The 27673-nt window shown below is 42.1% G+C and overlaps 1 protein-coding gene across 3 annotated transcripts in view; it reads left to right on the top strand.

Annotated features, from left to right (window-relative positions):
- JADE2 (jade family PHD finger 2) overlaps positions 1–27673 on the top strand; it is a 385012-nt gene that overhangs the window by 205079 nt on the left and 152260 nt on the right. For all 3 annotated transcript variants that reach the window (XM_073573758.1, XM_073573756.1, XM_073573757.1), the window contains exons 7-8: positions 15107–15274; positions 17659–17775. In XM_073573758.1, coding sequence (XP_073429859.1) covers positions 15107–15274; positions 17659–17775 — 285 coding nt within the window. The remainder of the gene's footprint in view (positions 1–15106; positions 15275–17658; positions 17776–27673) is intronic.

The following is a 27673-nucleotide window of genomic DNA, read 5'->3' as shown; positions in this document are numbered from 1 at the left end:
AATTTTATTTTTTTCAATGGGAAGAGGGTCATGTGACACATCAAACTTATTGATTATTAAACAAGAAAAACATTGGTGTGCTTCGTTTTAATGTAACTTTATTCTTTCCTGAGTTGTTTACAAGTTTATGACCACTTATAAAATGTGTTCAAAGTGCTGTCAATCGTGTTGGATTGTCAATGCAATCCTCTTATCCCACTCTTGACACAATGATAGCATACTAATGTGCTACAAACAGGAATGTGATATCACCAACCATTCCCATTTTATTTAGGTGTATCCATATAAATGGCCAACCCTGTATTAAAATTTACTGATGTACTTGCTGTAGGGTATATGTTATTTTCATGTACTTTTGCCATTTACTTGCAGTAGGGTATGTGCTCATTTTTGATTTCTTTCTTGGATATTGACTATAAGGAAAATGGCAGCACATCTTCTTTATTTTTCATTAGTATGAGTTAGTATTTTTAGAGCATGACCGTACCTCCAGCTGTGAAACATTAGCCACCTCACTACAACAGCCATAAAATACCAGCCATTCATGGAATAAAAGGGTTAATTCTGTGCTGTTGATATGAAAGTATACTGAGTAGAGAAATGTCCAGGAATGCGGTTTTAATAGTGAACGCGTTTCAAACTTCATCAGTACAAAACCACAGTGAAACAACGCAGGTATGAATATTCATGACATGTGGAAAAAGGTGCCTAGGTTTAACGGGCTTTGGATGTCTTATGATCTGAAATAACATCATGCAAAAAGGAGAATTATGTCAATAACAGTGCATTCTAAGAAATGTCTTGCGTGATTTTTACCTTTTTATCCTTTTTCCAAATGTTGCGTCTATTCACACCCACATTGTTTCATTGTACCTAACACTGTGGTTTTACTCGTAATGAAGAATTTTGAAACTTTGAGAAGTGTTCACTACTAATACCACATTCCTGGACATTTTCTCCTCTTTATCCTTCCATACCGGCAGCGCAGAATTAACCCTTATATTCCATTGTAATTTTTCTCCAAGCCGGTGGTCTGCAGCATCCTTGGTGCTAACCTGATGTGGTTGTGTACCCACAACCTCTAGAAGGCTCATGACCTTTGGTCTACCCTTTTGTGTTCAGGTAAAACCCTATTGCACTTTTTGTTACTCCAAACTTCTATATCTGTGAATTTTCAATTTTTATTTTCAAATATGTTGTTGAATTTGTAAATTGACGTAAAATCATCTTCCCACGAATTACGTGCTTTGCGATTTTTAAGTGCTGGAGCCCACAAGATGAGACAAGATGGCCTCATAATGATATCTACTAATGTAAGGGAAGAGCTGCGGAGAGCAGTGTTGGAGAGCCGACATTATCCTTCTCTAGACGCCTCGTCACAGCCGGAGGACTATCTAAGCCTAAAGACAGAAAGGTGAAATCTAAACTGTCCCGAAGCAGATCCCCAAAGGAATAGACAGCCCCCAAACATATATTGCCGGTGAGACAAGATGAAGCACAAGCACAGACAGAAAATAGACGGAGCAAATGATGGGGCCCACACTGACTAGATAGGACAGGACAGAAAAGGCACTGTCTGCAATCACGCAAAAAACCTAACAATTCCAACACGACTGATGTACAAAAATACTTGCACAAACCTCGCCCCCACTATATCAGCACTCAGGTGTGAACTGGCGGCTAGCAACAGGCTAATACAGCAGGGGACTGAGCAAACAAACACAAGATACAAAAATACAGGGCAGGAGCCAGCAGCCCCTGGGGGAGCAAGCTGACCCCTGACAGCAAGGCAAAATCAGATGCAAAGGGTTTAGCAAATGACACTTAGCTGAAAAATGCAGGATCGGGCAGGAGACAGAAATCCTCAATAAGCAAAGAAAGGAGTATCACCGGCAGCCACTGAGAGAAGTCTGCTCGCTTATGTAGTCCCAGTCACTACCCCCACTCCTCCAATTAACTTCTGCAGCTGTTGGGTTAACATCATGTTGACCAGCTCCACTACCAGCAGTATCCACCAGAGGAAGCCTTGCCTCAAAAGTCGGATTAAGAGCGTTCACAACAGACGACTGGCCAGCCCAGTCAACAGACATGAACATCAATGAGCATGTTTAGGGTAGGATGAAAGAGGAAGCTTGGAAGATAAAACTAAATCTAGCTGAACTCTGGGAGGCATGTAAGACTGCATTCTTTGCTATACCTGATGACTTCATTAATAATTTGTATGACTCATTGTTGAACCGCATGGATGCAGTCCTTCAAGCTCATGGAAGTCACACAAAATATTAAATATGGCTCTAATAGCACCACAACTTCATTCACCAATGTTATGCAACATATATTTGTATTTTAAGTTAATTATTTGTTTGAACATCACATTACTTTCTATGGGCGACAAAACTTTTGTCTTGCCAAAATCTCACCATTCTGTGTCCATTAAATGATCAATATTTCTGCATTGATGGCAATTTATTTTCTTAACCTAAACCACATTTTGGAGGGTTTCAGCTTTCAAAAGAATATTGTAATCACAACCAATGGATGAATTTAACGTCAGGTTATAAGATTTTATTCACATAACATGGATAAGCGACAACTTCTGTCAGGGAGTGTATAATATCTACACCTATATTTCACTCCTGATGAACCTGAAAAGAAGGGAAACGCGTCTGTCACCGCTTATTATGGCTCTGCTGACCAGTCTTGAACTCTCTAATCGGCTGCTCACTATGACATTCTCATGGCTGGCCTGCTGATTATGCTGATTTTTGTCAGTGAACTGCCCTACCAGTGCAAATATTCTTTTGGATGATAATATATATGATCAATATGCCCTTTAATGTGTACAAAGCACTCAGCACTTTAACTCACTAGAATGTTGTTTTTTTGAAAATACTATTTCCCCTCTGTTATATAACTGTTTTTACCAGGCACCCCTCCACCCTTCTCCCTTAAAATTGGATCAAGTAGCATCCATACCCAGTTTAGGGATAGAAAGGGCATTCTCGCTGCATCTAGGGGACCAACCACCACTGTCTGGCAGATTTGAAATTAAAGGGGCATCTAAAAACAGTTTCCATACAACGCATTGCTGAATGATAAATTAAAGTACCATTACTACATTCCAGCACTGTAATATTTTCATCCAGTACTGTTTCTTCTTTTCCTTCCCCCCCCTTCTCCAAATCAGGGCCAATAGGGCCAGCAGGATGAGCCATCAACAAGTGGGGGCGCCATTGCGAAGGATTAAGGGTGCCAACCTCCACAGGCAGGTAGGGTCAGTTCAGTGTACTAAAGGATAGACGCCTCCCCTGGTATTTCTGATGAAGTGTATATTTGATACTTTGGTGGTGGTACTTGTTTATTTCACTATACTAGTATTTTTTTAATCAAAATTTATTAAAGGTTATATTTAAATGCATCTTCAATGAGTTTAAAAATGGAGCATACCAGAGTTGAATGAATTCTATGTTCTCTGTAGCATTCCTGTGTTCTCTATGAGAAAGCCGCTGTCAGATACCTTTAACAGTGGCTTATTTAGAGAGAGGATGTGCAACCCAAAATCAGACATGCTGGATCCTTATCTCCCTCGCCATCATCTGTCGGGGGAAAATTAGGAGACCCCCATACACATTATATGGTCGTTCGAGCCCACTGATAGTCTAATCTGTATTAGTTTTATTTAAATAAAATTTGATGATTTCTATGTAAAAATGTTAATAGTTTACCTAAAGGATAGCCTATCGATTAATTATCAAATCTGAATGAGCCCTTACATTCGGTGGCGTAACTACAAAGTTATGGACCCCGGTGCGAACTTTCAAATGGGGCCCCCCCATGCCAAAGTGCGCGGCTCGGCTCCGTACACCCCGTACACGCGCGGCTCGGCTCCGTACACCTCGTACACGCGCGGCTCGGCTCCGTACACCTCGTACACGCGCGGCTCGGCTCCGTACACCTCGTACACGCGCGGCTCGGCTCCGTACACCTCGTACACGCGCGGCTCGGCTCCGTACACCTCGTACACGCGCGGCTCGGCTCCGTACACCTCGTACACGCGCGGCTCGGCTCCGTACACCTCGTACACGCGCGGCTCGGCTCCGTACACCTCGTACACGCGCGGCTCGGCTCCGTACACCTCGTACACGCGCGGCTTTGCTACATCCACACTGTAAACCCCTCCTGACCTCACAAACAAACTTTACCTCATCCAGCACCATGACAACCAGCACAGCAGAGTCTTGCAGACACCCAATCCCCTGATCATGTGATCCCTGACTCCTACCCTCCTGTGACCTCATCACAGGTCCTGTGCGCGCATTGGAGAAAATAGCCTGTGGCGAGTCCTGCCACCGTGGTAGTTACGCCCCTGCTTACATTATATTCTGTAGGTTCATCTAAGCGTGTGTTTTTTTTTTTGTTTTTTTTTTAATCTCTTCCTCAGTTTATCCTTGTACTATCATAAACTATTCCACGTGTAGATATAAACCATTACTGAGTCATGTTAAAAAGTAACATCTGATTAAAATGTAAAGTGAATAATCATACCAAATGTATTTGTAAAACGGTCATTTTAAAACTGTAATGGCTGTCAATATAGAGATGGGCGAGGGACCGCCAGTATCAGCATGCCGCGCTAGGTAGGGGAAGCATCATTTACTAATGAATACTCTACTTTGAATCTATATTTTACTCTAAATCTGTGTGATATTACAGAAATTGTTCCTAATGCTGGCTGAGGGAGAAGTGTCTTCTGGACCGCTCAGCAGGGTGCCACATGCCAGTCACTCTGAGATGGAGGCCGCCAGCTGGACCCTTCTGTCTGAGCCCAAACTTGACACTAACAACCAAGCTTTTTCTAAAATACTGCACCACTTTAGATTTAATCATAGTTTAGACTCAAGGCATCGGTTACTAAATCATGCTGCCTACAGCTGCGACAGCATGATCTTGCTGACAGTTTCCTTTTAGATCCCAAATTAGCTGTATTGTAGAAAGGTTAAACACCATGAAAAAGAATCTCTTATTTGATCTGTGCTTAGGCCGTGTAGTGAAGTACACATGTACATATGTAATATCTGCTTCCAGCTTTGTCAGGCTAAGTAATGCCTCTGCCATTAAATTAATGTTTTAAGAGCAGTGGCAGGTGTTCATTGTCAGGGTGAGAGCAGCCGCCTATTAGGATTGCACTCATAGCCCAAATAAATCATGGGGAAGTCAGAAGTGAGGGGTAACGGCCATGCCCATTAAATATAAATGTCATTATTGAATGCCACAGTAAATAATTTATTGTATTAATATCCACAATGTCACATTAACGACGTCATTTCCAGTGATACGTCTGCCAGCTCACATGCTGTAGGTATTATGTCTGCCAGCACACATGTTGTAGGTATGTTCTCAGATGTCTGGCGAGACGCTGTCTGGATGCTACATGGACCTACAGTAATCTTACTACTAAGTCGTCGCTGGCATTCTCAAATACATTTCATGAACTTTAACTCAGAGTTTCCTAAAATGTTATCTACTGACCATATGCTTCCAAACCCAGGCATAAAATGGAAGGTATGTATCCTGTCTGGAAAATGTGTGATCCTGCAAAATAGTTTTCAATTAGGAATTATTGGTCAGATTTAAGCAATTTTTAGCATGGAAATATGTGCTGTCTAATAATCTTTAATAATTTTTCTCGCAGTCTTAGCAGGGATCTCACAGAGGTCACCACAGATCAGACCGGCTGGGAACGCAGCCTCAGTGACCGTAGGTAACCTCTATGACGTCACCGCCGGTCACTGACGCCGCCTTCCCAGCAGCTCATTCACCACTGGTTCTCAGCCTGGACGGTCACATCTTGGCACCGTCCAGGTTGAAAACTGTATTTCCCCAGACATGGATTAGGCGTGGGACAGAACAACTTTATTCTTGCTGTATGTTTATTTACCATACAACTATAGGATTAGTAATGGAGAGGTGTCTTATAGACGCCTCTCCATTACTCAGCCATGGGTTTGATGTCACCGGACAATACAAAGGTGACATCAACCCCACAAATATTAACCCCACTTGCCACCGCTACAGGGAAAGTGGGAAGAGCCGGGCAAAGCGCCAGACTTGACGCACCTAATAGATGTACCTTTTCTGGGCACCTGTGGGCTGCTTTTTTTAGGCTGGGGGGGGCCAATATCCATGGCCCCTTACTTGCCTGAGAATACCAGCCTCCAGCTTTCTGCCTTAACAGAAATTAAATTATTAAAACAAAATAAAAACGCGTGGGGACCCCTCTATTTTTGATAACCAGCCTTATTGAAGCTGTCAGCTGAGGGTTGCAGCCCCAGCTGTGAGTTATGCCTGGCTGGTTATCAAAAATACTGGGCAACCCACACTTTTTTTTTTCTTTAAATTATTTATTTACAGCGCAGGAGCCGGCTAATGAATACTCCACTCAGCCGCTCCTGCTCTCACTGCTATTAGCGGCAACAGGTGTCATGTAATTTCATGTTCATTATCTAGGCCATTATGAAGGTCTTGCATGTGGATTTTATTGGACCTGCCTCAGTGACATCTGCTCCCAGGTTCCACTGTATTCACTTTTAGCAGCGCTTATGATGGGGCACATCATGGCCAGTATCACTGAATGGCACAGCCAGGGATACTGGTGTGGCTGGGACCTGTTGTGCTGCCCAGTCAGGCTGAATGGCTGTGTGTTTGCAGTTTAGCAGATCAGCAGACCCCGCTTTTTTGATTGCCATTCGTGACCCTAGACTAATTTAATCCTCCTCTTGCTTAACGATTCTATTCCTTGTAATAAGCTCAGGTACCTCTTGACCTTGTCTCTGTTTCCTGATTTTCGCTTGAACCTGCCCACTCTTGTATTGACCCAACTAATTTATTTTCCTCTGCCTGCTCGCTCCACTGGCCTGCAACAACTCCATGTGATATTTCAGTTTTTCTTTTTCAATAAATTTGCAAACATTTCTACATTTTTTTTTTTTTTTTTTTTTTTTTTTCCCGTCAAGATGGGGTGCAGAGTGTACATTAATGAGAAAAAAATAACTTTTTTGAATTTACCAAATGGCTGCAATGAAGCAAAGAGTGAAAAATTTAAAGGGGTCTGAATTCTTTCCGTACTCACTACATAACTAAAAGTAGTTTAACATTATCAATCAGGAAAATGGATAGAAAGCTATCCAAAGATCTATAAAATGTGAAAATACCAGTCATCAGAGAGGAATTAGAGAGGGATCAGTCTTCAGAAAAACTGCAGCCAGTGCTAGGCAAGATACACAATAGCCAAGCCTCAGGGGCCGGTGGGCTTCCCATTGGCTTTTTTAATTATTTGAAAATGAAGTGTTACCACATTATCTGGATATGTTGCAATGTAGTTTTCATCAAGAGAGACTACCTGAATCTCTTTATAATAGTGATTTTACCAAAAGAAGGGAAAAATAGGGAATTGTACTTGTATAGGCCAAACTTGTTACTGACTTAAGATTTCCAAATTTTATCAGAAGTGTTGGTGACTCGCATGTCAAAGGTCATATATAAGGTGATTCCTAGGGATCAGGCCCTCCAAATTGACAGCAGTAAACCTTTGTCAGGTTTGTTTGAGTCTGCCGTCGGCCCGTGGTGACCCACTCACCAAGGCAATGCCACTGGATGCTGCAAAAGGATTTGATAGTGTGGAGTTCCGATAACTGTGGGCTGTCCTGGAAAGATTGGGCTTTGGGCCTAACTCCTGACGATGGACTGAGATTCTATACGAGACACCAACAGCCAAAATTAAGGCAATCGATAATCCATCTGAAAAATTTGTATATTCGTATTGACCGAGGGACAAGGCAGGGGGCCCTTACTCTGCATTGTTGTTCTTCCTGGCAATCAAACCGTTAGCATGTCTTGTGAAAGGATTTAGCTATGAAGATTGAATGGAAAGGATCGCACTCTTTGCAGATGATATGTTATTTTAGATGACACTGGTAACGCTTTGGCTTTATTAATTGAGGTATTAGAATGTTTCTACAAGCTGTAGGGTAAAGATGTGTCTGGGACTGGGGATAACTGGGTAGTTCTGGTAGCAGATGAATTAAAGTATTTGGAGATTCAGATCTCCAAGACGGTAGAAGAATATATACAGTAACACTTACCTGAAAACGATTGTTGCTGAAAAGAGGACTAAAAATCAGAACCAGGGGGAAATTGACGCTTTCTGCGTAGGGCGAGACAAATTTAATTTGGATACCCCTGCCCCCACGAATCTTATATACAATATACTCCATGACGCAGCATTTCTGAGTCCAAGATCACCAGTGTCTGATACACGCAGCCTATTCCCTTTTAAGTGTGATAATCTTCTGTGACAAGTTATCAATCATGATAATCACTTCTACATCTTAAAATGACTTACTACTTCTGTGATTCTGATTACTTTGCATGGCAAAAGAACCTTACAATAGGGTGAAAAGCTGGCAATGAGTGTATAGTCAGTAATGACACCACGTTCACTGTGAGAGTAAAAAAGCATTTAAAGCTCACAGGCACAGTGTGATCTCAGGCTGAAACAAATCGGAAAAGGTCAAGCAGCAGGAATCATAATGTTGGCAGTAGTAAGTAATTGTAATGTGGTGTCAATGGTAACGTTTCATATGGAGACACACTTTTTAAATGCAATGTTATTCTGGGAAAACATTTAGCTGTCCCAAACTGCAGTGTGATGGAGATCATTGCTCTTTAGGATCTCCACTTTGTTGTTGGAGGTGTGTCTGTCAGCAGACTGTCCACAGATAGCAATTTGCATACTAGTAATTTCTGCTTTAGGCTAGAATTCCAGGTCTTTCAAGTAAGATTAGACACATTGCCGGAGTATGCATCCTGTTCCTTAAGAGGGAGAAAAATCTTGTCTGTTGTACTCATTTACATTGATTTAGACTTGTGGCCTATGAGTCATATAATTGATGTATGGATAAACTGCCTTTAGTAGGCCTCAAAAACACATTTTCTGTAAAGCACTTTTGAACTCTGATCTACATTATATATAAGCTTTAGAAACCAGCTTTTGAGCAGTTAAGATGAAGTCATTCTGCCATTTCTACCTGTCAGACTTGAAGGGCCTCTATAAATTATACGAGCCCGTTGTAAGCGGCATCAGTTCACTTGAGTCATTTGCCGACACAGATTGTTATGTAGGTTAATTAAGCTATAAACCAGAGCTAAACCTCACTTTCACCTGCCGTAATGAGAAAAGATCATTCTATCCATATATCCATTTGCCTAATCTAGTAATGTAATCCGGCTTTTATTGCTGTTCAGATGTATTTTTCTATTTGATAGTAGCCCGAAAACTAGAATTTTAGATGAGAAACTATTGGCTATGGTAAAACCATTACAGCATGAAATAGCTGAGATTTGTGCTGCAGTTTGCAGCACATTTTTATATTTACGGTGGTCTGGCCTTCATAAAAATTATAGGCACGATCACTTTTGACCTGAGGTCGCCCGATTTGAAGTCAGAGAATCAAGAACATGGAATTTCAAGCAACACAAAATTTAATTGAATTGCCCAAAATTAGTAATTACAGTGACTACAAGTAGTATTCAACCCCCTGCAGATTTAGCAGGTTTACACATTGTGACTGTAGATCAGCCTGGAAGTGTGAAATGCACTGCAGCAAAAAAGAATGTTATTTATTTCTTTAATTTTTTTTTAAATTGTGAAAAGTTTATTCAGAGGGTCATTTATTATTCAACCCCTCAAAACACCAGAATTCTGTTTGGTTCCCCTAAAGTATTAAGAAGTATTTCAGGCACAAAGAACAATGAGCTTCACATGTTTGGATTAATTATTTCTTTTTCCAGCCTTTTCTGACTATTTAAGACCGTCCCCAAACTTGTGAACAGCACTAATACATGGTCAACATGGGAAAGACAAAGGAGCATTCCAAGGCCATCAGAGACAAGATCGTGGAGGGTCACAAGGCTGGCAAGGGGTACAAAACCCTTTCCAAGGAGTTGGGCCTACCTGTCTCCACTGTTGGGAGCATCATCCGGAAGTGGAAGGCTTATGGAACTACTGTTAGCCTTCCACGGCCTGGTCAGCCTTTGAAAGTTTCCTCCCGTGCCGAGGCCAGGCTTGTCCGAAGAGTCAAGGCTAACCCAAGGACAACAAGGAAGGAGCTCCGGGAAGATCTCATGGCAGTGGGGACATTGGTTTCAGTCAATACCATAAGTAACGTACTCCACCGCAATGGTCTCCGTTCCAGATGAGCCCGTAAGGTACTCAAAGAGTCATGTCAAGGCTCGTCTACAGTTTGCTCATGATCACTTGGAGGACTCTGAGACAGACTGGTTCAAGGTTCTCTGGTCTGATGAGACCGAGATCTTTGGTGCCAACCACACACGTGACGTTTGGAGACTGGATGGCACTGCATACGACCCCAAGAATACCATCCCTACAGTCAAGCATGGTGGTGGCAGCATCATGCTGTGGGGCTGTTTCTCAGCCAAGGGGCCTGGCCATCTGGTCTGCATCCATGGGAAGATGGATAGCACGGCCTACCTGGAGATTTTGGCCAAGAACCTCCGCTCCTCCATCAAGGATCTTAAGATGGGTCGTCATTTCATCTTCCAACAAGACAACGACCCAAAGCACACAGCCAAGAAAACCAAGGCCTGGTTCAAGAGGCAAAAAATCAAGGTGTTGGAGTGGCCTAGTCAGTCTCCTGACCTTAACTCAATTGAAAACTTGTGGAAGGAGCTCAAGATTAAAGTCCACATGAGACACCCAAAGAACCTAGATAACTTGGAGAAGATCTGCATGGAGGTGTGGGCCAAGATAACTCCAGAGACCTGTGCCGGCCTGATCAGGTCTTATAAAAGACGATTATTAGCTGTAATTGCAAACAAGGGTTATTCCACAAAATATTAAACCTAGGGGTTGAATAATAATTGACCCACACTTGTATGTTTAAAATTTATTAAAATTTAACTGAGCAACATAACTTTTTGGTTTGTAAGATTTATGCATCTGTTAATAAATCCTGCTCTTGTGTGAAGTTTGAAGGCTCTAACTTATTTGCATCTTATCAAACCTGCTAAATCTGCAGGGGGTTGAATACTACTTGTAGGCACTGTATATGTACGGTACCAAACTTAACTGTTAGACAAAGGTAACACTAGTGAAAACAAAATGCTGTTTTTAAATGAAGGTCTTTATTATTATTATTATTATTATTATTATTATGAGAAAAATAAATCCAATCCTACAGGGCCCTGTGTGAAAAATTGATTACCCCCTTAACAACCAGAGGAATTTTTGGTTTTACATTTTCATTTTTGCCCCCCTCTTCCCAGAGCTATCACTTTTTTTATTTTTTGGTCAAAATGGCCGTGTGAGGGCTTGTTGTTTGCAGGATGAGATGTACTTTTGAATGACACCATTGGTTTTACCATGTTGTGTACTCGAAAACGGGGATAAAAATCCAAGTGCGGTGAAATTGCAAAAAAAGTGCAATCCCACACTTGTTTTTTGTTTTGGCTTTTTTGCTAGGTTCACTAAATGTTAAAACTGACCTGCCATTATGATTCTCCAGGTCATTACAAGTTCATAAACACCAAACATGTCTAGGATCTTTTTTTTATCTGAGTGGTGAAAACAAATTCCAAACTTTGTTAAAAATAAAAATTGCGCCATTTTCTGCTACCAATAGCGTCTCCATTTGTCGTGCTCTTGGGTTGGGTGAGGGCTTCGTTTTTGCGCACCGAGCTGACGATTTTAATTATGCCATTTTGGTGCAGATATGATCTTTTGATCGCGGTTATTGCATTTTAATTCATTGTCTGGCATTTTGACCTTTTTTTATCTTTACGCCGTTTAGCGATCGGGTTAATCTACCAAATATGTGTATGTTTATTTTTTCTTTTATTGTTTTATTTTGAATGGGGCAAAAGGGGGATGATTTGAAAATAAATAAATAAATATATATATATATATATATATATATATATATATATATATATATATATATATATATATATATATATATATATATATATAAAATCTCTATCTATCTCAGGAGTATCAAACACCGTATATAAATCGTATTAAATTTATTGAATGTATTCATGAATATCAAAAACATTAAAAAGTTATATAGATTGGGAATAATAAGATCATATAAAAGATCTTGTAGCAGCACTTGCTGTTATAACATTCCACTAGTATCAAACATGTGATAGAAACATCCATATGCCATCCATGTTTTTTTTTTTTAAAAAAAAACATTTTTCTTAACTTTTGGCATGCTTCAATAGTCTCCATGGGAGACTAGAAGCTCTGCTACATACAGGTGATGATCAGATCACCTGTATGTAGCAGAAACCCTCGCTTGCTATGAGCGCCAATCACCAGGCAGCGCTCATAGCAATCCGGTAGTCAAAATCATAGAATCCGGTAGTGACTTAGTCCGTGGCTTCTAATTAGGCGGCTGATGTCTCTGCATGCGATGGCTGTGAACGTTATGACGTGCATCCTCTCAGGAGCGGACTAAGCTTCAGGCAGTGCACATACAGTGGGGAAAAAAAGTATTTAGTCAGTCAGCAATAGTGCAAGTTCCACCACTTAAAAAGATGAGAGGCGTCTGTAATTTACATCATAGGTAGACCTCAACTATGGGAGACAAGCTTAAAAAAAAAACAATCCAGAAAATCACATTGTCTGTTTTTTTTTTCATTTTATTTGCATATTATGGTGGAAAATAAGTATTTGGTCAGAAACAAAATTTCATCTCAATACTTTGTGATATATCCTTTGTTGGCAATGACAGAGGTCAAACGTTTTCTGTAAGTCTTCACAAGGTTGCCACACACTGTTGTTGGTATGTTGGCCCATTCCTCCATGCAGATCTCCTCTAGAGCAGTGATGTTTTTGGCTTTTCGCTTGGCAACACGGACTTTCAACTCCCTCCAAAGGTTTTCTATAGGGTTGAGATCTGGAGACTGGCTAGGCCACTCCAGGACCTTGAAATGCTTCTTACGAAGCCACTCCTTCGTTGCCCTGGAGGTGTGCTTTGGATCATTGTCATGTTGTAAGACCCAGCCACGTTTCATCTTCAATGCCCTTGCTGATGGAAGGAGGTTTGCACTCAAAATCTCACGATACATGGCCCCATTCATTCTTTCATGTACCCGGATCAGTCGTCCTGGCCCCTTTGCAGAGAAACAGCCCCAAAGCATGATGTTTCCACCACCATGCTTTACAGTAGGTATGGTGTTTGATGGATGCAACTCAGTATTCTTTTTCCTCCAAACACGACAAGTTGTGTTTCTACCAAACCGTTCCAGTTTGGTTTCATCAGACCATAGGACATTCTCCCAAAACTCCTCTGGATCATCCAAATGCTCTCTAGCAAACCTCAGACGGGCCCGGACATGTACAGACTTAAGCAGTGGGACACGTCTGGCACTGCAGGATCTGAGTCCATGGTGGCGTAGTGTGTTACTTATGGTAGGCCTTGTTACATTGGTCCCAGCTCTCTGCAGTTCATTCACTAGGTCCCCCCGCGTGGTTCTGGGATTTTTGCTCACCGTTCTTGTGATCATTCTGACCCCACGGGGTGGGATTTTGCTTGGAGCACCAGATCGAGGGAGATTATCAGTGGTCTTGTATGTCTTCCATTTTCTAATTATTGCTCCCACAGTTGATTTCTTCACTCCAAGCTGGTTGGCTATTGCAGATTCAGTCTTCCCAGCCTCGTGCAGGGCTACAATTTTGTTTCTGGTGTCCTTTGACAGCTCTTTGGTCTTCACCATAGTGGAGTTTGGAGTCAGACTGTTTGAGGGTGTGCACAGGTGTCTTTTTATACTGATAACAAGTTTAAACAGGTGCCATTACTACAGGTAATGAGTGGAGGAAAGAGGAGACTCTTAAAGAAGAAGTTACAGGTCTGTGAGAGCCAGAAATCTTGATTGCTTGTTTCTGACCAAATACTTATTTTCCACCATAATATGCAAATAAAATGAAAAAAAAACAGACAATGTGATTTTCTGGATTTTTTTTCTCCGTTTGTCTCCCATAGTTGAGGTCTACCTATGATGTAAATTACAGACGCCTCTCATCTTTTTAAGTGGTGGAACTTGCACTATTGCTGACTGACTAAATACTTTTTTTCCCCACTGTAACTGCACAGCACATAGGGATGTCAGAGGCCCAGAGTGAGGCAGGCTGATGAGGATGCATGCAACCTGAAAAGGTGAATAGAAGAGGCATAAAAGATCAGACAGAGGGTTGCAGGACAAGTTAGCTGTGAAATTAGTTTTATTTATTTATTTTTTTACATCCTACAATTTGAATCAAAAGTCGCTCATATTAGAGAGATTTGCAAATTTGATCTTTACTGAATTGATCATCTCTAATTAATACTTTTTATTTTTTTAAAGCATTCTATATTTTGCAGCATTTTTTTTCCACACCTACATAAACTTTTTGCACAGTACCGTATATACTGCTTTAAGAAAAGAAAAAACTACTCAATAAAACTTTATATTTTTTCCTTCTTTTAATATATTATTAATGCCATTCTCAATGTGATTGAGGTTTATATTGGTAAATAATAACATGATGGCACATTAGGTGAGTTTATCAAACTTGTATTTCTGCCGTGTCGGTGATTCTACTTAATAGAGAGCAGCAGCGCCATCTATATGTGTCTCTCCACCTTTTTCTCTCTTACGCTGCTCCTCTCCATTGACTTCAGTAGGCAGCTGTAATGTGATCTCTCAGTCAGTTGTTTTTTCTGTGTAAACTTTGAGTTCGGGAGGGAGGAGAAGTGGCTCATTAGTTAAAAAAAAAAGCGCATATCTATCTGATTAAGTTATATTATAAATTTTCTTATTTACTTGTATTGTTCATTTAGGCAGAGTTTGTTGGAGAAACAATGACCATTTAAATCATGTAAATTTACGTGATAAAATATTAAATTGGTGGACAGATAGAAAAGCAGTGTCCTCACTTGTGATCTTATAGCTACATCTGGTTTATTATTTTTTTGATAATTTTTCTACGTGTAAATAAATGTTAAAATTTCAAAGTACACATTATTGTGTTTTGGTTCTTCAGGCTTGCTATGGAATTCTAAAAGTTCCTACAGGAAACTGGCTTTGTCGGTCTTGTGCACTTGGCGTTCAAGGAAAATGTTTACTTTGCCCAAAGAGAGGAGGAGCTCTGAAGCCTACGAGAAGTGGGACGAAATGGGTCCACGTTAGTTGTGCCTTATGGATACCAGAAGTAAGTAGTTAAAAAATACTATGAATATACTGTGTTTTGGCTTTAGATTGAATATAATGTTAATCTACATTTTCCTACACATTTCATTTATGTTTACTAAAGTTCCCATTATTTGCTTAGACATGCTTAGATATCATGGTGTACGTTTCCATCACAAGCCGCGTATATAGAGTAGACTCAGGCAGACTCTGGCTGTATTTAACAGCCTGATGTTATGACTGTATAAGCACACTCACATGGGTTAAGTACGAACCAGGAGAGACAAACACCTGAACACAACAGGTCCCTGTTCAGACTAGGGAAGTCTTGAATCTGACCCTGATTTGTCCCTGCCTGACCGCATTGATTGGCACCCTACGTACATGCAATATCGCCCCCACTAACCCTGAATGTCCTTAACTGCACCCTTCATATAAACAATGTGCAACACTAGAACAATAGTAACTATAACGTGAAATACACAAAGATCTTCACACAGACACACAGAAAAGAAGAAACACACAAACCGAATACGTGAAAAACCTCCCCAGTCCCCAAACGTAAAAGAAAGGAAAGGGTACTGGAGAGGAAAACACCCAAACTGTAGGAAAAGCAACAGAGATAAACCAGGAAAGATAATCCCTAGCCGAGGAGCTGGATCGCCAAACACCATCTCTCCTGAAATTTAGCTGACAGAGATGCAGGTGCAAGGCCCCTCCCAAGAAGCGATAGGACAGAACCAAATTGGGAAGTGAGAGACACCTGCATAGAAGCAAAACTAAAGTAAGGAAAGAAAAGACAAAAGAACCATCAGCAGTTGGACAGAAACCAAACTGGCTGTGGCTTAGCAGAAAAGGAAACTGTCCACGCAGCAAGAGGGCATCGGATCGAGTCCCAAAACTCAGGCATGACACCAGATAACTGGCTCGTGACCTATCAGATTTAGTCCCTCCCGACAATCAGTGTCGTTGGTCTGTCGGTATAGGCAGGACTACCGTAAGTTAAAAACACTGGAGAAAAAAAAGGGTTCAAACAGTTACACCACTAATTATGCTAGTTTTATGTAAAAATAAACAAACAAAAGTACACAATTGATATCACCACGTACAGATCGACTTGAACTATTTAACTTTATTTATCCCCCATAGCAAACACTGAAAAAAAAACTATAAATAAAAATACTGACATGCAAAAATTGGAATATAAAGAAATCAAAAATGTGTCTGTAAACTAGCCCACACATGTAACCAGATGTTGCAATCTTCTGGACCCTCTTTGTTGTGGTTTCCTCTTGACAGAATGATTCCATCGTGGGTTTAGTCTCGATCACATTACTTGGGATTTAGACGGAAACCCCAGAGTAATTTCTTAGTGTAGAGCACAGGATAAACATTACACCAAAAGCGATCAAAAAATGTTATGTACTCCAAAATATTTCCAACAAAAACTTCAAATCAACCTACAAAAAACAAGTCCGTTCAGGCCCGTCATCTTTAATGGAAAAATAAGGGATTTCCACTAACTAATAGCACAAAGGCTTTGGAAAATCCCACAGCACCCGGAATCTGCACACCCAAATTTCCTGATGAACCCCAGTGTGCCTAAACTGCGATTAGAGTTCATGTATATCACATTGCTACATCAAGAAGAAGGCACTTAAGGGGTGTGTTTCTTCAGAAGCACAAGTGCGGCACATTGTATGTTTATTGAGGTGGAATATTTGCCATTTTCACTGTGTAGCATGCAGCTGTTGCCTTTTTTCTGAAAAACACCTGTGAGACCAAAATACTCTGCATCCATAGATCAATTCATTGAGGGGTATAATTTTGAAAATTGCTTTAATTAGTCTTTTTTTTTTTTTTTTGCTGTTTTGGCAGGGAATGGCAGATTTCTCTGTATAAACGCATGCAGGGAGAGACCTGTCACTCCTGGGCTGAGGGTGGGGAGACACGCCTGTCCGATTAGTCTCCAGTGAGGCTCGTTCCCTGGCGGCTTATCCTGAAACGCAGCTGGATAAGATCATTCAGCCGGTGTCTGATACATTGACCGGGCATCACATATCAGCTGTCAGGTTAATACCAAAAGTGGCTTGGTCTTTAAGAGGTTAAACACAAGCCTTCCATTGGGTAAGCCAATAGGAAAGTCGCATTTTAAATGAACAGGAGGAAAGAAGAACTAAAAATTGTCAGTTTTGGTGATTAGTTCTTGAGGGACTTTCTCCTGGTGCTTTGGTCTGCGTGTGTACGCACCGTGGGGTGTATCATGTGCTAATAACTCTTTTCCTTCTATCATATAGTCTGTTCTCTTATCTCTGGGCAGTTGTAATATAGTTTTCCCCGGGCCTGGTAATATTGGATTTAATTGTGATGGATGGAGATGACCTTCGGCTCCCTTCCTCCTTGCAGGTCAGCATTGGTTGTCCAGAAAAGATGGAACCTATTACTAAGATTTCACACATCCCTCCGAGTCGATGGGCTTTGTCGTGCAGCTTGTGTAAAGAATGCACCGGTACTTGCATCCAGGTACGTCACATAGACCAGCAGGACTCGTGCTCATCTGTCAGACGCAGGCGTTGTAGAGCGAATGTGTGAGCGTTTGTAGGGTCCGTGCAGGGATTGCCCCGTACCTCTGGGGTGTGCCGATAACGTCAGTGAATCAGCCCATCTAGTGCTATGTGAAGTCCAGCAGATCTCTAACGTGCTGATAACACCGGCCTTTAGAATCATGTACCGAAAGAAGGAAAAAACCCATCATCAGAATATGAAAGCACATTCGTCTGTGTCATTATTTGTGTATAAGGTGTAAGAGATCCCTTTAAGGCAGTGACTAGCTTATGTAACGTTTCCACTGGCAGTTTTGGAAACGCTCTCACTTATGTCATCCAGTCTTCGTATGCTGGGGAAGATGCCTGTTGTGCCTCGCTGTAATTATCTACAATTGGGATTTCCTCGGTAAATACATGTTTTGCTGCCATTTCAAATCCTGTCATCCATTCTTGTGTCTAAAGCTGTTTCTCCTTTACCAAATCATTATGGCTTTTAGCAGGAGCCAGAAATCTTTGCTAAGTTTAACCTCTGCTAGGTCTCTTAGGACGGCTGTCAGCCATAGGAACAGTGAATTTTAGTGGACACATTCTGCTATATACACTATATGGCCCCCAAGTCAGCAAGGCACCTCTTAATGAATCACGTGAGGCACCAAGTGGTGTGTGCCTCACCACTAATCTTACTCCAGTCACTGACTGGAGTAAGATTAGTGGCATAAGGAATGCCGCTGCTCATCATGAATTAGATGAACGGGGGTCACCACGCACCTGTCACGCTTACTTTGTTGGAGCTGGGCGATTTTGGCTTCAAAAGTTGCAACATTTTTGTGCAGGCTCATCTTGCGCAAAAAATTTTGCGACTTTTCAAAGTTTTTTAGTCCAGAAATCTACTGTAAACGCTTTGGTGATTTGGGGCCTAAGTCTTTTATTTAAGAATAATTGAATAATTTCCAAAAGATTCCCTTTAAAGAGCTCTACAAGTCTATTTCAGGTCTGTAGCAAATGGTACACAAAAGGTTCAGCAGTTAGTTTAAAGGAACACAACCCAGAACACTGCTACCTCATCTGAGAGCAGCATGATATAGGGCAGAGACCCTGATTCCAACCATACAGTATATCACTTATTTGGATTCTATCTGTAGTTTTGATAAAAATGCTGTTTTATCTGTTGAAGATCTACCAGTTCTCTGAATGCAGAGCTCTCTGTAACCCCACACACCACTGATTGGCAGCTTTCTGTGTGCACTGTGCATAGGCTGAAAACTTTCAATCAGTGGTGAGAGCATGGTTATACAGAGCTCTTGGATATAGAAAACTACATGGCACAAGTGACACATTGCTGGAATCAGTGTCTGTCTCTACATTATAATGCTCTTAGATTAGGTTGCACCAACCAGGTGACAGATTCCCTTTGGCCTTGTCACCCATGCTTTTTCTTCTCTTGTGTCTGGCTGCAGCAGTAGATTCCCCCCAGTACGCTGCCTGTGATAGGATACTAAGATTGTAAATCTCATCCGTCGGCTAAGAATTGCTCCTTGATTACCAGCCTAAAATGGAAGCGATCATTCACATCACATTACCCTCTACACTCATTGCATGATTTCTAAAGGCCGGGTTTGCATCATTCCTTTACCGGTCCGGTATTATTCAGTTCTGTGTTACTAATAATATGAAACCAATCTAGAAGGAACAGAGCAGACCCATGAGTATGAGCCTCTAAATTAGGCCAGGGTCACACTTGCGAGAAACTCGCACGAGTCTCACTTCTCAATACCCGGCACTGCCGCTGGCTCTCGGGACCGAGGTGTGCGGCTGCATGTATTTCTATGTAGCTTAGCGCTCCAGTCCGAGTGCCGGTGGCAGTGCCGGGTATTGAGACGCGAGACTCATGTGAGTTTCTCGCAAGTGTGACCCCGGCCTTCATTATTAAAGCAAATCTGCTCACTGTCTGGTTCCAGATTTTTATTAGGACACAGAAACACATTTCCACAGCCCCCCATGAGCACATATGCCCCAATACGAATGAATAGGAATGGATGTGCAGTACCTGGCCGCTGCCTCTGTATAGGTGACGGAGCTGTGCTGCACGGCTCTGTGGGACGACAATGGAACAGCTGATAGTAGCGGTGCGGGGGCCACTCCTCCACCAATCTGATATTGAAGATCTATCTTAAAGATAAGCAATGGACAACCCTTTTAGTGGGATTAAATAAGGATGGAACATGTCACATAATAAATAGCTGGTGCTTAAATACATTTTGCATACACAATTCACAAATTTTATGGATGAAGTTGCCACAGTGTCTCTATGGCAGAGGCAAAAACAAGGTAACTTTGATGTTCTTTATGGTTGTGTTACTCTAGACACTGCGGCCTTCTAGATAAAACATACGGTAGTTTAAAAATCCTTCCGGGAACTGTAGGGAGAGATCTGAGTATTCCGGTGAGCTCACTGGCCAGCTTCTCCGCCATCCCACGACCCAGTTGACTGACCGGTGTGTGCATAGGGAGAGACTTGTCAATCAATTGGGGCTGGGAATACGCAGCTGACAACTCATCAGACTAGTCAGATCTCTCTATAGTCGCCAGACGGCTTTTCAGTCTGTTTTCGCTGAAACACCACAGTGTAATTGTGCAGCCAGGCTCTGATTCTTTATTGGGCATGACTCTAACGAGAGATTCCCGTTGAGTGACTTGTCCACTACTTGAACAAACCCTTCCTAAAAGCCCCCTGAGTAAGATAAGAAAAGCTTATAATCACCTCGCTCACTGACACTGTTCCAGCCATGTCAGAGCAGGGTCTTCTGGCGCTCCAAGCTGCGGCCAATCAGCGGAATCTGAATGGCTGCGGCCTTTCCTAATTCTTCAGAGGGGACATTGGCACTTACAAAATATTGATCGGATGTCACATGATGCTGGAAGACCCTTCTCCAACATTGCTGTAGCTGCCTGCCCCGGTGTGGGAGCTAGGTATAAGCTTTTCTCGTTTTACACATGGGACTTAGGCTTTGAAGAATGGGTTGTCCAAGTCCTGCCTGGCTATTATCTTCGAGAAGGCATCTTCTGCTATTTGAATTTGCCTTCCTCTGCCTGGGAGCAACATTTGAGGGCACAGTGTGGTCCCCAGGATGTCAGCAAGGCAGGACGGTTGTAGAGATCCAGTCTACATTGACCTGCTTGGTTAGTAAAACCTTCTCTGGAGTTGAATACAACAGCATAGAGAATAAATATTTTGCTGATATTTTTACTAAAGGATTTTCATGGCTAATGTGCCATATAATTTACTTATATCCGAGTCTCAGGCAGATTCATGGCCGATCCCAGCTTCCTCTGGTTTGCAGATGTAGTTACTCGTCCAATTGTAAGAAGCAAAATACGGCTCTCCAACGTACTGACAAGTCCATAACCTGCATTTGTGTGTGTGAGCGTGTCATTTGGTCAGCAGTTGTACAGATTAGTGTGAAAGCTAGGGCTTGGTAAATTGTGTGCTATGGTATGATCCCTTATCTGCTGGCTTATAAAGTAAACCTCACCTTCTCGAAGGCATTGTGATGTTCTCTCTACATGGCTGTGAGAAGAGAGAATTGCTGTGGTCAGTGTATATATAGTATTTAATTGGAAAGGTTGAGCGAACGTCCATGTTTGATTACAGCTATAAATGAATTAACATAAAGCATAACCACTAATTTTAAATGTGACTTTCCTAAACATCCTCGGCGCTCCTATTGGAATTCTGTTATGATGAAATTCTGCCAAATAGGGAAAAGGAGAAAGGTAACCATTGCCTGTGGTCTTCTTTTATAATCCCAGTTTTAAGTAATTCTGAAAACTGTTTAAAAATGATGTATTAATCTTTCAATACATCTCATTTAAAGTTATGAAATGTGGTTTTGAGTGACACAACATTAAGGGCCTATCCTTGGGCTCATGCCAAAGAGAAAAGGGGGTGCAAGCTTCTGCGCATAAAGAAAATGCTGCAAAAAAATGATCCCACTGATTCCCCCCCCCCAACTTGTGATTGCATCCTGACAAAGGGTCCAGTTAGGTCCAAACATGTGCAGATTTAATGTATTTGTAAGAAAACATCTAGAATAAAACCTTGGTAGGTAGGAGTCTTCTTTCAGCAGAGTGGCACCACCAGCATCCTCCTCTTGTTGGAATCTCTAGTCTTCATCTTCTGTACCCATATTTGAAAGCCTCTTCATTGTTTGCATTACTCTGTCTATATCACGGGCTAAAGGTACTGTCACACTTAGCGATGTACCAGCGATCCCGACCAGCGATATGGTGCGGTCAGGATCGCTGGTACATCGCTAAGTGGTCGCTAGTAAGCTGCCACACAGGCAGATCTCACCAGCGACATCGCTGGGGACGGGGGTCGCTACTTACCTGTCACACTAGGCGATCCTGCGTCCTCCCGCCCGGCTCCACGCTCGTCTCTCCACAGGAAGCTGACGTCGAGAAACAGTTCAGGACGTTCTCGCGCGATCAGCGATAACCAGCGGGGGAGCGGTCGGAGGCAAGTATCAGACACAGCGATGTCGCTAGCAATATCGCTATAACGTCACAAGTTATAGCGATATTGCTAGCGATATCGCTTAGTGTGACAGTACCTTTACCGCAACGGAGCAGAGCCAGAAGACCCCAGTGACTGGCTGCTCCTACTAAGCTGAGAAAAAGCACTTCTCCAGCATATTTAACTTGTTTATTCCAGCAGAACAGGGGTTAATCGGCTATATTGGAAACTCCTACATTCAGCTGTGCTCAGTTAGGCCAGGTTCACGTAGCATTAATGCAGTCTATTCAACGCATAGCGTTGACGTACTGCTGTAACGCTACTCCCATAACGCGATCGCGTTATGTGATCCCGCTAGCGCAGATGCTTCATCTGCGCTAGTGACGGACCCTCGGACGCTGAAGCCCACATCCGAGGGTCCATTACAGAATGACGGCACATCGCTAACGCATGTCAATAATGGCATGCATTAGCGATGTGCTCGTCTATAGCAGTGTATGGGTGCGTTAATGCATCCGTTACATAGAGTTAATGCTGCTATGTAACGAATGTGTTAAATGCACCCCCTAAACGCTCTGTGAGCCCAGCCTTGGCCACTCCTTTTCCCTATAAAATCTGGGCTCGATTACCAAGTTCTCATCAGAGTTAGCTCTTGCTGCATGATATTGGAGTGGGAGAAGTTGGTTTGAGAAGGAGAGCTGGAGGAGTTTATTAGCGACTGTTTTCTGGTTTGTGGGCGTGGAAATTCCTTATTTCTTCCCTGTTTTGCTTTCTTACCCCTACCTACACACCTAGGTGGATTCCTCTGTTATATGTAAGTGTATATTTTGTGTGTGTTTTCAGTTTCCCCTTGTCTTTGTTACCTTGTTTGTCGGGTTGGTGTACTGCAGTGCACAGTAATGCCTCTTTTACCTGGGTGGGGGAACGGGACACACGAAAAGATGTTCTAGGAGATAAGGCAAGGATGGAGGCCCAGGCGTCTTCGACATATGAAGTATCCCGGGGAACAGGGTGAGCTAGGTCTCCCCCTACTGTTAGGGCCAGGAAAGGTGCACCCGGTCCCAGGTCACTCGCCAGTCGAATCGTAACAATCTACCTGGGTACAGTACATGCAGCCATGGCTGAGCAGGGCATTGCAGCATTGTCCTATTTTAGCAGCTGGATGGATGCTGTTTGATGAGAAGATGTGTCAGACCCAAGATATTATTTTGATGGCCTTTCCTAATGCTAGGCTATCAGTATTATGATGACCCTAAAAACCACCTGCTAAGATGTACATTTAAACCATAAAGATGAAACCTCCAGCATTTGGCAGACATCTGTTCTCCTTGGCTTGCATGTTTAGGATAAGTTCAGACGATGTTTATAAAATCAGGTGAACCTGCCTAGTCTTTCAAATAGAAGACCCTTCATGAAACTTTTTCCTGGAGTGTCTTTTGTGTCATTTTTTTCTGTCGTTTTCCGAGCAATTTTCCTACAGGTTTTGACGGCTCAATGTTTTGTTTTGATTTTTTGTAGGGATTTCCCATGGTTTTTGTGAAGTCTCTTTTTACTGTTGTTTTCCCAGTCATTTTTCTCACTCCATTGAATAATGAAGAAACCACTAGCATTTTTGTAGGCAATATTAGGCAAAACGCTTCAAAAATGTCCAGCATTTTCCGGGCATCGTTGCCATTGACTTGAATTGAAAAATACAGAGCGTTAACAGGTTGAAAAATGCCAGAAAAATGGTCAGGTCATTTCTTTTAACCACTTGATGTTTTTAGAAACCTGAAGTGGTTAAAATGTTTAAAAGCCTGAACATATATTCAAAGTGATTCTTACATCAAAATGCAGAGTCATAATTTTTTTTTTTTTTTTAGAGATTTTTGATAGATTTTCAAACAGTTTCCACTACAGAATCTGCCGTACAAAGACGGGCGAAGATTACTTATTTCAGACGTTATGGGTGATAAGTAGCGGACACTCACCTCTAGAACCACTTATATTTCCAAGAAAAGAGAGACACATTGAAGACTAATGGATTTGATCATTCGAACAGCAGATGTTAGGGGACCATTAGATTAGATGGTCATTGGTTCCGCTCACTAGATTTCCTATATGTGTCCAGTTTTAAAGTGCCATTCACATCAGATACTGTAATACCAGTTACAACACATTTTTATATTGATCTTGATGGACTTATGTCTACTTAAAAACTATGAGGCATGGCATCTGATGATTGCTAGTGCTGGCTTAAAGGGAATCTGTCACCTACTTTTGGCGGGCTATTTAAATGAGGTCTGTCCGATGGGCGGTGTTTCCAATCTTTGCCGCCTCCCCATCCTTGGCTGCCGTCTGCAGTTTTTTCATGAATAGGAGTAGGTGTCCGTCATCTTTCGCGCGTGCGCTAAGCATTCTTGGCTCGCGCACACGCAGTACGCAGTATGCTTTGCCCAACTGCGGGCATAGCTGAAAAGCCTGACTGCGCATGTGCTGGTTATCTAGGCCCCGGAACACAGCAAAATACTTCTGGGGCTTAGTTAACCGGCGCATGCGCAGTCAGGCTTTTCGGCTTTGCCCGCAGTTGGGCAAAGCATACTGCGCGTGCTCAAGCCAAGAATGCTTAGTGCACGCGCGAAAGATGGCGGACACCTACTCCTATTCATGAAAAAACTGCGGACGGCGGCCAAGGATGGGGAGGTGGCAAAGATCGGAAACACCGCCCATCGGACTGGACAGACCTAATTTAAATAGCCCGCCAAAAGTAGGTGACAGATTCCCTTTAATGAACATTTATTACTCTTAGGCCGGGATCACACATGCGAGGAATACGGCAGAGTGTCGCATGTTAATACCCGGCACTGCCTCCGGCACTCTGATCAAGCATGTGGCCGCATAGCAATACATGGAGCCGCATGCTCCATGTGTATGATCCCGGCCTTACGCAAACAATTCTCCAGAAATAGGCAGATATCACACAGGATCAGTATTGAGCCAGGAACCCTGGACTAGCAAAAAATTCATGAGTGGCCTACAAATCTGTGAATGAATCACTGTTCTACATTTTTTACTTTTCGTTTGTTAGTACTTGATGTAGCAGAGATCATGCATAACATTTGTGTTTTCTATCGTCAACTTTGGGCCAAGAATAACAAATAACAGTATCTGGTGCACTTTACCGATGTCCTGAAGTATGATAGAAAGATCAGAGCCTCAGCCAGATAAATGCAAACGTGGCCTTCCAGGTGCTGTGATCTTCCAACAAAGACTCAATTACTTCTTAATCCAAGAGCTGTCAACTAAAACCCCTCTTTTGTGATCCTTTAGGAGCATTTCTTTTATTTCACCCTTTCCTTCAGAAAAAAAAGAAAGTTGGTCTTTTACAGTGTATACACAATATATACCATGGACACAATTATTGGGCAATTTGTATGTTTGATGATTAATTTTGTTACTGGAAAATTACAGTGCTGTTGGTAAATCCAAAAGGTTAATAAACTTGAATAATTAAGAAAGTAAAAGTGAGGTTTTATCTGTGTGTGCAGAATTATTATGAAACTAATTGAAAAACATTACATTTTCCCAACTAATTTGTTTATTTTCATCTGAAAAAGTGAGAATAATAACCAAACAACTCACAATTTCCAAAAATACATTTGTCACTTTCATAGAAGGTATCAGTGACTGATTTAGCCCCCCTTCTTTTCAATAAGTCATAAGCCTTCCATCCATGGAGTCTCTCAGTTTATTAATAAGTTGATCAAGTTTTTGGGCAGCACCAACCAAAGTCCTCACTGTTCAGAGAGGTGTACTGTTTTCCTTCACTGTAAATATTCCATTTAAGACGGAGCCCACAAGTTCTCAATAGAGTTTAGGTCAGGAGAGGAAGGGGCCATGTCATTATTCTTTCATCGTTAAGGCGTTTACTGACAGTCAAACAGTGAAGACTTTGATTCCTTTTGATAGAGCATTGCCCTGCATAAAAATCATGGTTTTGTAGACTTTTCCCTGTATTATTGCTTGAAGAAAGTGTCTTCTAAAAACCGGTAGTAGATTTGGGAGTTGATTTTGAGTCATTTTTAACCTGGAAAGGTCCAATTAGCTCATCATCTTTAATATTACCATCCCATAGCAGTACCCCACCTCCATCCTTGTTGGCGTCTGAGTCGAGGTGTAGCTCTGTACCATTACCAATCAAAGCCACAGTTCCATCTGACCGTCAAGAGTCACTCTCATCTCGTCAGTCCATAAAACCTTTGAAAAATCTGTCTTTTGATATTGCTTGGCCTAGTCTTGACATTTCAACTTATGTGTCTTATTCAGTGGTGCTTGGGTTTCATCCTTCCTTACCTTGGTCAAATCTCTGAGCACCTTGTATACACTTCTGGACACTCCAGGTAGGTTGCAGTTCTGGAATATGACAGCACTGGAGGATAATGGCTTCATGGTCACTTCTCAGATCTTTCGCAGTTAATGTGTGTCTTTCTTTCTCAAAATGTTTTTTGCGATGCTGTTGATTATTTGCAAGAAAACTTGATGGTTATGTGATCACACCACAATATGTCAATAGAGCGGGTGGAAGTATTGGTCTGCTGCCATCACCCAAATGTACCTTTCAGGTTATCCCTCAAATACCCGCACTTGTCTTCCCTTCTTTCGAGGTCCATGCTGTTAGACTCTACATCCCCTACTCCATGCGACTGGCGGTGGTGTATTGTCCTCCGGGACTCTCTCTCATTAGTGCCTGGATCACTTTGCCACCTGGCTTCCACATTATCTCTCCTGTGACATCCCTACCTTCATCATGGGAGACTTCAACATCCCCATTGCTCTTCCCCTCTCACCATCTACTTCTCAACTTTTATCTCTAACCTCCTCTTTTGGCATCTCGCAGCATACTAACTCCCCCACGCATGAAGATGGAAACTCCTTCGACTTGGTCTTCTCCCGGCTTTGTTCAGTGGATGATTTCACAAACTCCCCTCCCCCGCTGTCTTACCACAACCTTCTATCATTCTCTATCAAGAACTGCCATCCCACCCAGGTCATCCCCACTTTCCACACTTTTAGAAACATACAGGCCATTAACCCCCAGAAACTTATGAAGAACTTGCAGGCATCATTGGTCGCTATCTCCTCCCTCTCATGTCCTGATTCTGCACTAAAACATTACAATGATATACTTCAAAGTGCCCTGGGTGAAATTGCACCTCCTATACATAGAACAAGTCGGCACAGACAGCGACAACCCTGGCACACGCTGCAAACACGCTTCCTACAGCGGTGCTTTAGTAGGTGCGCCGAACGTCTGTGGAGAAAATCCAATCTACCCGAAGATTTCATCCATTAATAAGTTTATACTTAAAACATACAACGC

This window comes from Dendrobates tinctorius, unplaced genomic scaffold (assembly GCF_039654945.1).
Source record: "Dendrobates tinctorius isolate UK_male_01 unplaced genomic scaffold, ASM3965494v1 ptg000036l, whole genome shotgun sequence".
Taxonomy (NCBI): domain Eukaryota; kingdom Metazoa; phylum Chordata; class Amphibia; order Anura; family Dendrobatidae; genus Dendrobates; species Dendrobates tinctorius.
The sequence above is the reverse complement of the archived record's forward strand: the minus strand, read 5'-3'. Positions and strand labels throughout refer to the sequence as shown.